This window comes from Podarcis cretensis, assembly GCF_951804945.1.
Source record: "Podarcis cretensis genome assembly, chromosome: 7".
Lineage (NCBI taxonomy): Eukaryota > Metazoa > Chordata > Lepidosauria > Squamata > Lacertidae > Podarcis > Podarcis cretensis.
Window position 1 is genome coordinate 13,460,886 of NC_137176.1, and position 16,646 is coordinate 13,477,531.

Here is a 16,646-nt window from a genome sequence, read left to right on the forward strand (position 1 = left end):
TTCCGTTTTGGAGGTGCTTTGCAAGACGAATTTCCCTATGGGCTTGCTTTGCAAGACGAAAATGTCTTGCGAGTTTTTCTGACTTTTCCCCCCTTTCCCCCCTTTTTTCTAAGCCGCTAAGCCGCTAATAGCGCTAATCCGCTAAGCTGCTAATGGGCTTGCTTCACAAGACGAAAAAACCGCTAGACGAAGAGACTCGCGGAACGGATTCTTTTCGTCTTGTGAGGCACCACTGTATCACCCAGCCCTACAATGTTCGCCTCTACATAGTTATTTCCTTATTCCAGACATTGTGATATATCATGATGCTTAGCTGGTGATATATCACGATGTTGAAAACCAGATATTGCCCAGCCCTAGAGCCTACATGAGTAGAGAAGAAGTTAACTTCTTCGACATGAGGAAGGTCACATGGGAGAGAGGCCGTTCTTGTTCCCTCAGGTGATTCTTATCACATGGAAGGTGAACACCTACCCACAATGTTACTTTTTAATTACTGTTCCTGGCCTCTTAAATGTTTATCTTTCTAGCATATTATTTTCTAAATTACTTTCAGGAAAGTCATTATATTGGGAGCTTTGGTTTTCTTATATTGGCTTTGCAAATACAACACTGATTAAGATTAAATCATCATATGTTGGTTACTGCACAAGCCAAATTAAGGCTATAGAGTATGGGAGGCAATGCACATTCTCTTTTACAGAAGATGGAGAAATGTTTCCTAATTTGCACATTAGGCATTTCCTGCTTATTTATTGTGATTTTCATCGGTGAAGAATTTCACCTGGGAGCACTCCTTAAATCGTCAAATTTACTTTCCTGGCATCCCAACTTGTGACATATTTTGAATGCTATCATGAATTCTGCATATTGTTAATATTTAAAATTACGATTTCGTTATAAAAGAATGACACGGTTGTTGTTAGTAATGAGCCCACCTTTGCTACATCTACAGGTTTAAAACTCTCTAGAACTCATTGTTAGCACCTTTGTAAATTACACTGGGGAACAATTTTTTACTTTTTGAATGTTGTCTAGATTTCTACAACTGATTTAGGGTATTTTTGCACTGCTGAATCAGGAAATGGCATCCGTTTCTCTCCATCAGGTCAGGTTTACTGTAAACTGAATGGTGGGCATTGATAAAAGTAAGTACACGTAAATTGCATGTTGCTTCACCATTTTTCAAACTTCAGGGCTTAGAATCATAGAATCATAGAGTTGGAAGAGACCACAAGGGCCATCGAGTCCAACCCCCTGCCAAGCTTGAACTTCCGTTTCTTGGAACTCCTGGAATGCTCAGCGGCAGGGAGGTCTCTCTTCAGAGTCCAACAGTAGTCAGCCATCATGACTGCGTCCCAGCGACCCTGATACCTGGTCTCCATCTCTTTCATGTCCTGATGGAATCTCTTCCCCTGCTCGTTACTCATTGAACCCAGGTTCTCAGGAAACCGGTCCATATGTGAAAATAGGTAGTGCATCTTGACGCTCATGTTGCAGCCCAGGTTTCTGAAAGCAGTCAGCATGTTGTTGACAAGTTCTGCGTAGTTTATGGCCTTATTGTTGCCAAGAAAGTTCTTCACTACCAGAACAAATGCCTCCCACGCTTCCAGTTCCACTTCGTTCACTGAGTTTCCGAACTCTGGATCTCTGATGAGCTGACGGATCTGAGGACCGTCAAAGATGCCAGCTTTCAACTTCTCCATGGTCAACCCTGGAAAAGCCTGGCACAAGTAAGTGAAGCAGTCACCATCCTTGTCCAGAGCCTTGATGAACTGCTTGATTAAGCCAAGCTTGATGTGCAGCGGTGGGAAGAGTATTCTGTCTCTGTCCACCAGAGGGTCATTGATGATGTTCCTTTCTTTGCAAGGCACCAATTCCTCCCACACAGGCCAGTCCTTCTTCGTGTAATGCTGAGCACGGTCCCTAATATCCCACATATACAGAAAACATGGGTACTTGGTGAAGCCAGGCTGTTGTCCCAACAAAAAGTTAACCATCTTCAGGTCAACACAAATAAACCACTTATGCTGATCATGACCAATTTTCTCCAGCACACACTTCACCGCTTCATAGTTCTCCTTCAGTGTAGTTGAGTGAGCCAGGGGTATAGAGGCAAACTGGTTGCCGTTGTGTAGCAGAACACATTTCAGTGATCGCTTGCTGCTGTCAATGAACAGTCACCAATCTTTGGGTTCGTACTGTGGCACTCCAAGCTTGAGCAGAAGCTGCACAATATCTGCACAGTACACCAAGTCCTTCTCTTCCGAGAAAAAACGGAGGTTTTATGACTTCAAACTGATCCCTTTTCAACATAATCACACAGAACTATCGGACCTGAATACTTCCTGTCATTAAAATAATCATTTCCAATCAAAACATTTCACATGGCATTTTACCCCCACCAACTTCTTCTAAAATGCTCCACACAAGCTTACATGTGAACAAAAACGTAAAAAAACGACATGTGGCCATAGCTCAAAAACTTGACCTGATTGAGCAAAACCAATGTGATTTTTGGATTCAGCGCATCAGATTCGTCCTAAATCAACTGAAAAAACGCAGACAACAAATTTGTTGTTGACCAGTGTTATTATCTCTGTCATTTTTAAAATAAAATGCTTTTGGAGGAAAAATCTTTCTAAAGATAGTTTTCTATTAAGGTTACATTTTAGTTCAATGGCTATTCATCAGGAAATAAGGATTTGTTTTAAGTTTTTCATGTGTGCTAAAACTCAGTCTAAGTTTTTTCTTTTAAGTTTGACCACATCAGTTAACAATCATGGATACATATGCTATAATGTTATTGCTTTAGTTAAATAAATTGTTTAAATTGTTATTAAGGAAATGATTATTTTTCTCCTTCCAATAAAGTAAAGCAGAAAGGTTGTCCAAATATAAACAGTTAACTTATTAAACCTCACAATAATTTCATAATTATCCATCTATGTATTTCTAATAGTATAACCAAATCAGTAATTTTTGATAAAGCTGTAAAAACTACTCTGAAAATTTATTATTCCAAAAATGAAACCTTCATCTAGTTGTAAATATTAAGATGATACCAGCAAGAATGAGTTTTTCTGTAAAAAAAAAAAAATTAAATCAAGTCTTACTAACTAGTAATTTAAATCAAGTCTTACTGACTATTGATTTAAATTGTGATTTAAATCGATTTGATTTACATCAAATCCACCCTGATTTTTAGCAATGTCTGCTACTCCTGATGTAAGATCTAGCCAAAAGACACACGTAGCAGAATTGAAGGAGGGAATATACATAGGAGAGAATTGGACAAGTTGTCAGGAAACTCTACTGTTGTTTTCACAGCTATATATTTAAATTGGTTTGTTTTCCCTCCCAGCCTTTCTTCATAATTATGCCACCAAATAAGTGTTTTGGCTGGGATACACAACTGCTGCTTCAATGCAATGGGGCAAAACAGGATATTACATGTTGTTGAGCTGTTGCCTTGGCACAAACGGTAGGAATACAGTGCCAAATTCCTTCTAGCATTCAGTGACTGGATAAGTACTGATAGGTGCCTGTAAAGCTGTGCAGACTCTACAGCATTAAGAACAAGTGACAGCATAAGAAATATCTACCCTGAGGGAAGAAAGAAAGATGCAGCGAATAGCTGTTAATTGCAAAAAGGCTATTTTAAGGATGGTGCAGCCTTGTTCTGCCAAATCTGTCAGTCTCTGAAGGACATGATGGGCAAGAGCAGAAAAGTAGGAGGGACCCAAAAGCCACAGAAGAAAACCATCTCCTCCCATGACGACCTGTTTCGCCATTATTTATGTCTACCTGAATCCTCCTATCATACTGTTTTAAAATTAAGCAAGTAGGAGACACGCTACAGTTTATATTCTAGTTGATCTCATAATGGTCTCCCATATTATTTCCCTACAAACCAAAAAGAACATAAAACAGATATATTTTAAGGGCTCCCCAGGAACATCTCGGTTTATCTTAAAAAGGAAAGCCTTTCGCTCCATATTTTAATCTCACATCACATTCATGGCAATAAAGGTGTTAATTGCTGCTTATCATAATGAATTCCATTTTTTTCTATGAAAAATAATGAAGTGGTGGATAATATACACTGCTTATTTTTAGATAGCACCAATACAAATGTAAGCATTAATGGTCCGCAGAGAATATAGGATATTTATCTCCTTTCCCCTTAGAGACGTAACAAAACAGAACACAGCAAGGACTGAATTTTATACATGAAGCGTTGGTCACACAAATACTTCTCAACATAAAAACTATAAAGTGATCATGTAAGGGTTTCATGTCAACAAATGAACCAGCCTTTAAAATAATAGAAGAGACAAGAACTATCTGAATCAATACCAAACCTCTCTTAGCTATTAATGTAGGTAAAACTTTGCCAAAGCACAAAATAGAACAAGGATCTTTCAAAGTGGTGTTACAAATATGTGTTAGCCGCAACCATTTTTCAAAAGGTCATGTGTACCTGTGCAGGTGTGCAAATTAAATTTCATAAACTTTAGCACACTGTATTATTACTTACAAGAAGTTGTTCTTGTATGCGCAACATAACAAATTTACAAGGAAAGGAAAATCTATGCAAAAATTGAGAGAAATATGCAAAATATCAAGGAACACTGTAAAATAAAACAAGGAAAATAGTATAGAGACACTGACCCTTTTTTATTTAACAATGCCCTAAGACAATGTTGGACGGAAATAGGAATGCGCATTGTAACTTGACAGTTCTCTTTATCCATTGCAGCTAATATTATTCTCTCTCTAGTGTCCAAAATATTTTCATTTTTCACTTTTAATTTGTATACCATCTTTCTATATTACTATACGCAAGGCAGTTTACAATTTTCTAACAATACAGTGGTACCTCGCAAGACGAATGCCTCGCAAGACGAAAAACATGCAAGACGAAAGAGTTTTCCGTTTTTTGAGTCGTTCCGCAAGACGAATTTCCCTATGGGCTTGCTTCGCAAGACGAAACGTCTTGCGAGCTCTTGCGAGTTTGTTTCCTTTTTCTTAAAGCCGCTAAGCCGTTAATAGCCGCTAAGCCGTTAATAGCCGCTAAGCCACTAATAGCCGCTAAGCCGCTAAAAGCCGTGCTCCGCAAGACGAAAAAAACGCAAGACGAAGAGACTCGCGGAATGGATTAATTTCGTCTTGCGAGGCACCACTGCACAGGCAAGCTGTTAATTGTCAAGAAGATTTCTCCTGCATGCAAAAATGCATTTTAAACAATACTGAGCCCATAGCTGTGTTCAGGCATTCACATGGACATGAGGATAGGATAGGGGCATACATGAAAACTCCACCTCAAACTCGGAGGTTTCTAAGTGTGCTCAATTGAATGTGCTTTAAAAATCACCTTCAGACCTTTGCACTAACCATGCAAAATTCAGAAGAGAAACATTGGGTGTTGGGGACTGGATTGCATGTGCACCCTTACTCCACCTACAGTTTAATTCTACCCACGTTCAACTGAATCCCGAAACACGGCTAATAATTATGCATCTGAACTGTTAAACACTGATCAATTCACAAACCGAACATGAGAGACATCAAGAGCAAACAGAGGTGAAATTTTATCATAAGCTATGAAACCCAACTTTTTCAAAGTAGAAACACAAGGTACCAGTCTACTGAATTTGCCATCAAAGTTTAAAACTTTGAATGCATCAGGGTTTTTTAAAATAGTGAATGAACCTTTTTGTGTGCTTTTTTACCCCTGCATGTTGAGCTTTTGAAGATTTGTTCTGCATAAAAACCATGAAAGCCACACCAACTGCCAATCGAAGTAAATCAGACACATTCTTTTTGAATAAGGGTCTTTTGCACATACTTCGGTAATCCCAGCTCAAACATTTATACACTCAATTAAAGGTCCCTATGATAATAGAAACATTCTCACTCTCTTTACTCCAGCTTTTTTTAAAACAAAACTATTAATCTTTACAGACACCCAAATAGTAATTTTCTTTGTTAATGGGTAATCATTAAAATAATCCAAAAATAGTAATACAATCTCCTTTAATTATTAGATCAAATGCATGCAACGTGTTTGTAAAAAAGTATTTTCACAGAAAATTTCACAGAGGAGCACCAAAACACTTTTCTGATTTTTGTTGTTAAAGAGGCAACTCTGTTGCAAAAGTGCTAACCAAACAGAAGTCAAAGCAAGAACCTCAAGCGACCGGTTGGTTTATCTGATTAAATAAAACAACACAGCACAACACACTTGTAAAATATGAAACCGGTTGCCACTGCAAACCTCTTTATGACTTCATACAACTGTAGAGAGAAGTAAGGTTTTACCCACCTGGGATCTTTCTGAATGCTATCAATTGAAGGTGACCTAGCCAAGGTTCCCTCAGGTGGGATGGCTGGTCCAGATTTGCTGTATGGTGATTCAACAGAAGGACAATACTGCAGCTGTCGGTAGGGATCTGCGTAATTGGAGGCTGGGCCGGCTGCATAGCTGGCCCTCTGGAAGGTCGCTGTTGCATTCTGTGAGCCGTGTTGACTGCCTGTGCGCTGTAAGGGTACGGAGTCGACACCAGGGGAAGATGGGGCTACGACAGGAAAGTAGGGACAAAGTAAAAAATTGAGGACCTGTTCACAGAAATGGTTAACCAGGTCTAGGCAGAGGAAAAAAATACACACATATAAACAGGGGTTTGAAAAGAACGAGAAAAAAAGAACATTGTCATTCCTGGAATCATCATGAAACACAGTTCAAATGAAAAGCTTTAAATGAAGTTTCACATTTATTAGCCAGAAGAGTAACTGCTTTATAGCATGTTCAAGAATACTATCCACAGGTAAGTACGTACACAAACAAAACCCCTAGGCATCGCAGTGCTACTTTATCAGTTGCCAAACTTGGAACACTTTTAAAAAAAGGCAAAACTGCTACCTAGGAACTGTAGCCCCATGCAGATCACCTGCCACTTTCTTCTTGATGCTAAGATTACACAGGAATAATGAAGACAATGCATATAAATTGCATTAATAGTGTTCTTCCATATCAAACCTTCAAATGTCCCAACACCGTGTTCAGATTATCTGCCTGCATTAGAAGTGAAATGTAACCCATTGGTGGTTATTAATAACCACAATGTAATCAAGGAGCTGCTTATTTTTCAAATTAGTGAAATAACACTCGGTCTTTTATTACACTCATTTTCCAAGTGAAGATGTTTGAGGCAAGATCGAAATTTATTCAAAATACGGGCCAAATCCTAGGAGTGTCTTTTCTGTCTATAGTGGCCAGATTTTTGTCACTACAGTACGATCGCGTCTTATGCGCCATTAACTAGTGCAATTTCAACCTTGCACGGTTGAAAGCTGGCAAGCTGAAACTGCAGATTAAATGACCGCAGAGAGGAGACAATAGAAGATATTTTTGCACTTGGTGCAAGCTCTCCTCCTTGCTTACTGGGCAAGTCCCTCTCAGAGTGCAGAATCTGGGATGCTCTCCCAAGATCTTGTGGGAACTTGGATGGTCCCACAAGATCTCATAAGAGCACTTCAAAGCCTGAACACTGAAAGGGACCTGCTTGGTGTTTTTGCATATATGTGCCATGCCTGGACTGTAAACTCCATGCAAAATGCAGCTGTACTTTATAGAGTAACAACATTTGTGATTAAAAAAGGTCATCGTTGACAGAAAAAAGCCCAATTATATTGGTTCTCGGTGGGTTTGATATGGTGGTCTTAAAATAACAGGCTAGCATACATTCTGTATTGTTTAAATCTTCTTAAACTTTTTAAAAACTGCAATTAACCAAGACTGAAATTCTGTGCATTCTGACTTCAAAAAAAAATCCCATTCAATGCATGAGGCTTATTTCAAAGGAAATATTCACAGGATTATAGTTCTTGCCACTCACCCTGCCATTGACCTACCACTGCACAACAAGCTCTCCGGGAGGCCAAACCACAAGTACAACAAAGGGGAGGGGAAGGAAAGAATGAAGTCTGATCAAGTATCTTAGAGGTTTCCCAGTAGTTTCCTCCCTTCTGTTCATATTAACCTTACAAACAGACTGAACCTTTGGCGAAGGACCCAGGATTAGGAACCCAAGACCCTGACAAATGCAAACTGTAATGAAATGAGGCCGTTGGTTTGGAAGGATGAAGGAAGGCTGATTAAACCTTTCCCTGCCAAACACCTTTCCCTTAAACTCACCTCCTTCAGCAACTTTTCTTCTAACAGAGAAGTGTTGCTGGCAGTAGAGAGGAAAAACAGCTAGGGAGCAAGTGTACAAGGGAGATACAGCAAGCAAGGAAAGTTAAGTTTTTTTTACTTCTGCCCTCCTTACCAATTATTTTTAAATATTCAGCAGCGATTCAGGTCCACTGAACTAGTTTTGCCCTTAATGAATAGTCATCCCAAATTGGGAAATCAAGGTAACATCAATGGGCTTTTTCTTCTTTCCACGTTACAGAGAAAATCATACGACCTTCAAACTGGCACAACTTCCATTTTATTAGGACAAATATTTCATAATTACAAGGTAAGTAAAATGGGTAAGCAAAAGTATACGTATTGTCTTGTTACTGTCAGCATCAACAGAACATTGGGGATGACATTTCTCATTGTTCAACTTTATAACTGTGTTTGCCATTTCTCTTGAAAATATGCATTTAGGAGATGCATATCAATCCAATCAAATGACAACTGCTATTTCATTAAAGAGCTGGAATGGACTGAGAGAGGTTTATACCAAGCACTAAAATAATTTACAAGTACACTTCATGTCAATGTTTCCTGAATATTCCATGTGACTTTTAGAAATACCATATACCAATTAGGATTCAAGCACATTTTAAACATCTTCACCTTGAAATTAAGAACAGCATTTCAATCTATTCTAGTTTGCATTTGATATTTCTTTTCTTCATGCAATTTTCATATGGGTGTATATGGAACAGCAAGCTGAACTACAGAATGTAGTTGTTAATTATGACAATGGTTATGATGGTGCAGTACTGAAAATTTGTTGGTTAGTAGACATTCAAAAAGAATGCAATGATGTTAAGTAATATTAGCCCATATGGGTGATATCAGGTATTTAATCTTAAAAAAAACATCATACACACTAACAGCAGCCTTGCGTACCTCCCCTCCCCTTTCAACAGTTCTATGTTTTGGTTCGTATTTCAATTATTCTCACATTTACTGTAAGCTGTAAGAACTTTTATGTTTCAGGCAATATACAAATGTCATTAAGAAATAAAAAAATAATGTAAATAATAACAGGTGATCCATGACTATCATTAGAGCAGCAAAGTTGGACCACCCATCCACAGAGATTTCTGCACTAGGGTAGTCTACAGGTACACTGAAAACTATGTGTTTGCAAACACACACACACACACACACAGAGGAATGGTTTGACAAGTCCTTCACCAACTGTGAATCACAGCTGAACATCAGCTGGGGAGAAGAAAAAAAGGGGGGAAGGAGAAAGGGATTGCACTGGTCAAAACCCTAGTAACCAAGAGTATTGGGGAAAGGTGACTCGGGTTGTGGGGTGCCTGCTATGAAGCTAAAAGAGCCTGGGGGAGAGAGGTTGGATAGGAGGGAAAGACTGATTACCCCTTCTTTGTGGAGGGGACAGTTGTGGCCAGGCCCATCTCCCTGGACAGAGGATAAGGCAGACCCCGCCTCCTTCGTGGCTGGCAATGTAGAATGACGGGATACCCCACCTAAACTTTGAGTGCAAATTAGCCACTTAGCCAATGAGGGCCCCTCTGAGAGGCAGGGTTTCAGCAGCAGACCAGAAGGAGCAAGACTTCATTCTGGTCTGCCTTTGGGTTAAACTGGCTGTGCAGGGCACTAGTAATGCAGTCAGTGGGAGATCAGCTCTGCCTGTCTACCCTATACATGGGCTTTGCTCTTGAGCTCAGGGGGCACTATATCTTGAAAACCCTGCTGTGGGGATAATCAGTCGCCAAGAAGGAATTTGCCTGCAAACAAACTGAGCTCATTAAAACTCCCTAGGACTCTTTCATCTGCAGAGGGAACCTAGCTTGTAAAAGCTTAAAATTTAAAATTAAGAGTCTCATGCTCCAAAGACTGAGCTATTGTGCCATTATGAATGGCCTCTGTGCCTACTTTGCCTGCATTTAAGCATTAATTAAATTTGAAGACTATTCTTTGCCATTTTGACGCAGTTCTTCATTTGATAAAATTTCTAGCCCACCCTTCATAGTTACAATAACCTAAACCTCAAAACAGCAACACTCATCAAATTCTTTTTTCAGAACAAATAGGAACAGATTTTAAGGATACCATAATTAAAACAGCAATTATTCAACAATCACTAAAACTATATTTGACACCACAGAGAGGCCAGCTTCTTCCTATAAGTGGCTGACTAAATCAACATTCAACAGATGTTTCAGAGAACAATTATGTTTTACGTTAGCACTGAAAATGAACGAGTGCCAGCTATACCTCAGAGGTACAGTATTTCCTTCTACACCCATGTGTATGTACACCTGTCAACTTCAAACTTCTTGCAAAGTTAATTCTAATCCACAGAAGCTTATGTTAAGTCTTTAAGGCGCTAAAAGATTCTTCATTGTTTCGTTGACTCACATTAGCAAACTACATTCAACAGCCTATGGGACAAAATGTGAACCATTACGCAAACTGTCAAGTCGCTTTTATAGGAGAAACAATAATATTTTGGCACCTGGATTCATTGGAAAATATAGTAAATGTAGAAATTAGTCAACAGGTTTAAAGCTCTAAGTACATCTATCATGGAGCAGGGAGATTTCCATTAATGCATTAATACACAACAAAACTGGGATCTGGTGTGCCACACACAATCTAATGAGAGTAACAAACTTTATTTCTTAACATTTTAAAATTTGACAAAGGGATATGAAATCCGCTGTGTAGCAGCAGCCATAAGTATAAAGTGGGTGGAAACATTGTTCTGGCAGGAGTTGCATGCTCCTCTCCTTATAGCAACCAGACATTTAGCTAGACTACAGCTGTGTTCAGGTTTACTCACTGCTTTTCCAGTGCTGGGCTTTTAATCTGTGTCAACACAGACACTGCATTATCCAAAATGTGCATGCATTCTGTAATTTGTTATAAGATGCTATTGTTTGATGTGCTGTTTCACATGGCTGTGGAGTCCTCAAACCATTCTTAATGTGGAACTAGCCAAGGGGTGAACACCCTTGCTTAGGGTAAAGACACCCACACCCACACCCTAAATGCCCCCTGGTTTGTACACATAGAGAAAGGAATGAGGGCACATGGGAAAAGAGTCAGCGTCATTGCTCTCTAAAGGCAGCAATGTGAACCCACCCTTAAAGAAAGGAAGCTGAATTTACTTTTATGATTATCTTTGTAGGCCAGCTAAGTGGATAAAAGATGCATGCCGTCTTTTTAAGACACACTAGGATGCTCACAAAAGCAAGTTTTAATTAAATGCGCTAATAAAACAAAAGCTGCAGAACAGACTATAACACCTACACAATTCCCACAAGTTGTGGAAATTACGGTAAACGGTAGCATCGAAATTTCAAAAACCTCAATAAGAACAAATTATGCCAGTAATTAATTTGTACAATGAGTTTCTTCCACATCATTCTAGCACGTCACATCTCATTTGAAAGAACCCTTAACAAAAATGTATGGCCATCATACATGATGCATCAACACCTAAATCACCTCTCTTCCCACCCCCGCTGCCTCCGGTTTATTTACTTTGCATTGGAATATTCCATTTTATGTCTTTAAAAGAAACCTGACTTGAAATAACCAATGGCCAACTAAGGGCACAATACAATTCAAGCAGTTTTGCTATTTCCCGTTCCTTCTCCCACCCTGTCTCTTCCTTTTGACAGATCATTTTGTCCTTGTCTTGAAGGAGCTACTCCCATGTTCCTTAACATCTCAGCTGTGGATTTTTCCAGTTTCTAAAACCTGCAACAAGCAGAGACATGCTGCCTGTCATTTTATTCCCTCTAAGATTTCAATTATAATGCATTACCTTATATTTCCTTTTATTTGCTTTAAAGCTATTCTTTGTCATCTTATCCCACCAAAGAGGAACAAGGAAGATGGAGGATGAACCTAACTTGGCTTTTATCTTTCATAGAAACAGGAGACACGTCTGACAATCTGAGGCCTCGTTTTCATGGGATTACTGGGATATTACCTATTTATCTGATTGTTATATTCATCAAGCATTTCAAAATATAATCAAACATCTTCTTTCAATTTCACAAAAAAATGGTGTTTAAAAGGTATCTGACTGAAGTTAGGGGCAGCAATCTACATTCAATTAATCAGTTAAGGCTGCAATCCTAAATGTGCTTTTCTGGGAGTAAGTTCCACTGAACTCAGTTGGGCTCCCTTCCAAGTAGACACAAGAAGCCAAGCTGGCTCAAGAAGCAGATTCCCAGCTCAGCTGGATACCATCGGTTACCCAACCCTGGCTCAGCTAAATATACAGGGGTGCAACTCCATCATCCTGGCTCAGCCAGCTGAGCCAAGACTGGTGAACTTACACTGGTGTAAATGGGTATTATGGGAGCATGCTGTGGCAGGGGATTGAACCAGGCAGGGGTCACTTACACTGGATCCTAACTCTGTTCAGCTTGTTCATATGTCCTGGCAAACTAAAGCCGACTAAAAGAGCGAGGCAAGTCAAAATCTATTTTAAAGGCTTGCTTTCCTCCCGCCAGGCTTAAGCTGACTCAGTCAACAGTAGCCCCACTGCTGAATGGAGTTTGGCTTAACTTAAACTGGCACAAATTATGCCGACTTCCCCCATTCTTAGGGCTGCTCCAAATGCCACTTCCCTGGGAGTAAGCCAATTGAATCCAATGGGATTTACTTCTGAGCAGACACTGTTAAAGACTGCAGTCTTACAAAACCTATGGGTGGGAGTAACAGTGTTAGAAAAGGCACCCCCTGCTTCTATACTCAATAAAATGGAACACCTCTTCTAAGACATGGTATGATCCAACGTGTGTAGCACTGAAGTAAGCTCCCCAAGGATTAATAATCTACAATTAATAACCTAATATTCCCTTAATCAGGTGATGGCCCCAGATAAAATATATACATCTTGGGCTCAATAATTTACTCCCGACGTACCAATTCAGAATGCGTTATTTATAGCCCACTTTTCAAAGTAAAATTTTTGACATGTATTAAAACATACTTTGCAAAGGAGACCAACAACATTCCGTGTCCATATACTATAATCAAAGAGAAAGCATCAAGCTAATTATCAGAAGAGCAGGACTGATTATTGTCGGAACAAAAACAAAAACAAACAAAAAAAAAAAAAGCATATGCCCTTGGTCAGCAACTGGTTTTGTCAGAGGACTGCTTTGTAACAGACTGAGGATCAGAGGGACAATTGTCTAATTATTATTATTATTATTATTATTATTATTATTATTAATACCCCGCCTATCTGGCTGGGCTTCCCTAGCTACTCTGGGCAGCTTCCAACAAAATATTAAAATACAGTAATGCATCAAACATTAAAAGCTTCCCTAAACAGGGCTGCCTTTAGATGTCTTCTAAAAGTCTGGTATTTGTTGTTCTCTTTGACATCTGGTGGGAGGGTATTCCACAGGGCGGGCGCCACTACTGAGAAGGCCCTCTGCCTGGTTCCCTGTAACTTGGCTTCTCGCAGTGAGGGAACCACCAGAAGGCCCTTGGAGCTGGAGGCACTCCTTCAGGTATACTGGACCGAGGCCTTTTATACACATGGACTCAACATATCCTACCTCCATAATCAGACTTCTGTCATATCGACACAGGTGATATTAATCCACACGCCTCGGTTTCTGGGGAGGAAAATGGAACCACCTGCATGCAGATTTGGCAGCACTGAGTACCAGTGTCCATCAATTTATTAAAGCCAGGTCTAAAGTTCAAAGTGATTGAAAGGCAGAGTAACACATGAAAACAAGGAGACTAGGCATATAAAGACCCTCTTCTGTGGATGTTCTAAGCTGAGAGATATAGGACAACACAAGAGGCCACAATACTAAAAACTGGTGCCTGAGTTTGCTTTCCCTCCTCGTCCCTCTCCACCCCCTTTGCTTTTGTAGTATGTCCTTTAGACTAAGACTGTGGGCAAACACTGTTTTGTTTGAATGGGTCTTGGGAATGTTCTTGGGACTCTCTCTTATGGCTGAAGTGCAGGGTAAAACTGCTTGCTTTAACTAATTAAATAAATGCTATTGTGTAGTGGTTTTTAGCTCCAGACACTTAATTTTACACCCTAGCTCAAGCATAGTGATATATTGGTTGCTGCAAGAACCTGTATGAATGTGCACCTGAGAATGCTCATTTTAAAAAAAGAGGCCGACATGGAACAACTCATCCAGAGAACATGCTGACACTGAGCACTGATAATAATAAAAAAGTTGTTAGCCCAAACTTGCTCATGGCTAAGGATGAGCAAATATACTAATGTTGCCTTTTCTCAGGTTGATCATTATACATCTGTGATCAGGAGTGATACTCCTTGAGCGAAAAACAATGCTATACTTTCTCAGCTTGATAGCTTCTTGTGGTACTTTCACTGATGCAGCTTTTTATTTGATGTTCTGCCGTGTTTCCAGGAAGCAGCCTCAAGTATTTCCCTTTCTCTGATGATGCTCTGGACCTTTAGGGCACTGATTTAGCTTTAACATAGAAAAGATGTTTGAAAGTGGCATTTTTCTACATCTCCGTCTCTGACTTTTCTTAGTTTGGTTCAGACTTTTGCTTATGGATTGATACTGCTAAAATGAGTCTTGATATATAAATGTTCCAAAATTTGATACCCTGATGGTGTGGTTGCAGTTGTTTCTCAGCTTGCAGATTCAAAGATGCTGCTTTTTTGAGAATCCATACAGTTGAGAACTAACTTTATGTGTGCTTAAACAACAACAACAAATTATGTACTACAGAATTAAGTATCCACAAGGAATTTCAAGTATTTCATAGCAAACAAAAATGAATATTTGAATATGAAGACTAGCATTTTAAAAGCACAATCCTTGTCAGATCAAGTAATAGGGAGAGATGCATAAACAGGTCCAATGACTGATGTTTTCTGTCCCTAAGTGATGCTTTCCTTTTAAATGTCTAAACTGAATTTCGTTTGAAAATATCTTCTTTTTTGATTTCTTCAAAATTTGTTTCAGAAATGTCCACGTCCAGAATTTTCCATCCAGGCACTGCCTCTTCAACAAAAATCCTGTGTGGCTTATATCATCCACAACGTTTTGTTTTTTAAAGAAGGAACGCTGCTGCTGCTGCTAACAATCATTCTTAGTTTCTTCCAGTTCTAAAAGTTTGTAGAAATTGGATACCTTTCAACACAAAGCTCATTGGAACATGTAGAAATAGAAATTCCTAATACTTAAGTGTGTTCAAACACCATAATAAGGCAACTGATAAAATGGGTAAATCAGCTCTACTATGGGTAGATTACACCCATATTCTCTGGGACTTGAGAAAAACTGACAGTATTCTAGAGGCTATTGTGTTCCTGAGCACAGAAGGAAATCTCAGTTTATGTATGAAATCAATACTATAAAACTGGCAGAATGCTGGAAGCCATATTTATTTGAAAGTATTTATGCCACCTGTTTTAGAGGATATCCCCCACAAGGTGGTGTACAACGAGATGAGATACACTTCGGTACATTTTCTGAAGCATTAAAAACCAATGTAGGGAAGCCTAGAGTCTCAGAAAACAATGACAAAACACTGTTAAGGAATGGCAGAGTGGCTTTTAAGACATGCTTAAAGGCCTGCACTGTAGGGGCCATGTACAGGGAGTTCACAATTCCAGAACCATGACCGAAAAGAGGCCCTCTCTCTCATGCTTGCCTCCTCTCTTACTGGTGGGAAGGAGAGGAGGGCCCGCCAATGCATATCTTAACAACTAGGCATGGTCATTGGGTGAAAATGGTCCTTCAGATACCTAGCTTTTCTGTGTTCAAAAGGACCACACCAAATTTGTTGGCCAAGGGACTTTTTAAAACAAAAAGTCTGGAGTCTACCACCACTGCTTCCCTGATGACTGCACCTCTCACTGGTTAAAGGAACTCTCAACAATGCTTGCACTCAACAAAACCATCAGCTAGGCCAACAACAAACTAGAAGTATGCATACGTACAGCTCTAAGTAGGGCAGAAAAGGCAGGAAAATATACTTTAAATGCCTTCTGTCCAGCAAAGTCAATATATGAAACCCGGGAATAGAGCCACCACCTTCAAGGAGACAAAAACCTGGCTTCCCTTTGGGCACACTATTTCTCTGTGCAGACCAGGTGACTGCTATGAGAGGCACTGACAGAAAGAAGAGAACCACAAGCTGCTCTCTTTCAAGGAATCTATTTGAAACAAGATTATGAGTGTAAAGTTTTGCCGAGTGTAAAGTTAAGCAATTTCATTCATAATAATGCAACATTATTATTTGCTGCTTAGTGAAGGCAATCTAAGCACAAAGGCACCATTAGAGAGGTACTGATAAAGAAAGAAAAAGAAAATGAAAACCAGTGGCAACTCCTAAATTCCTAATTGCAATACCACACCTTGCTTTTAATAGTGGGTTTTTTAAAAATGGCTGCAGTAGGGTGCTGTGG

General features: G+C 39.5%; 1 protein-coding gene across 7 annotated transcripts in view; it reads right to left on the reverse strand.

The window, feature by feature from the left end:
• CTNND2 (catenin delta 2) overlaps window positions 1–16,646 on the reverse strand; it is a 528,002-nt gene that overhangs the window by 208,175 nt on the left and 303,181 nt on the right. For 4 of the 7 annotated variants that reach the window (XM_079984908.1, XM_079984910.1, XM_079984911.1 and 1 more), the window contains one exon: window positions 6,329–6,647. In XM_079984908.1, the coding sequence (XP_079841034.1) occupies window positions 6,329–6,647 (319 nt within the window). The remainder of the gene's footprint in view (window positions 1–6,328; window positions 6,648–16,646) is intronic. The other 3 variants (XM_079984909.1, XM_079984912.1, XM_079984913.1) reach the window with 1 other exon arrangement.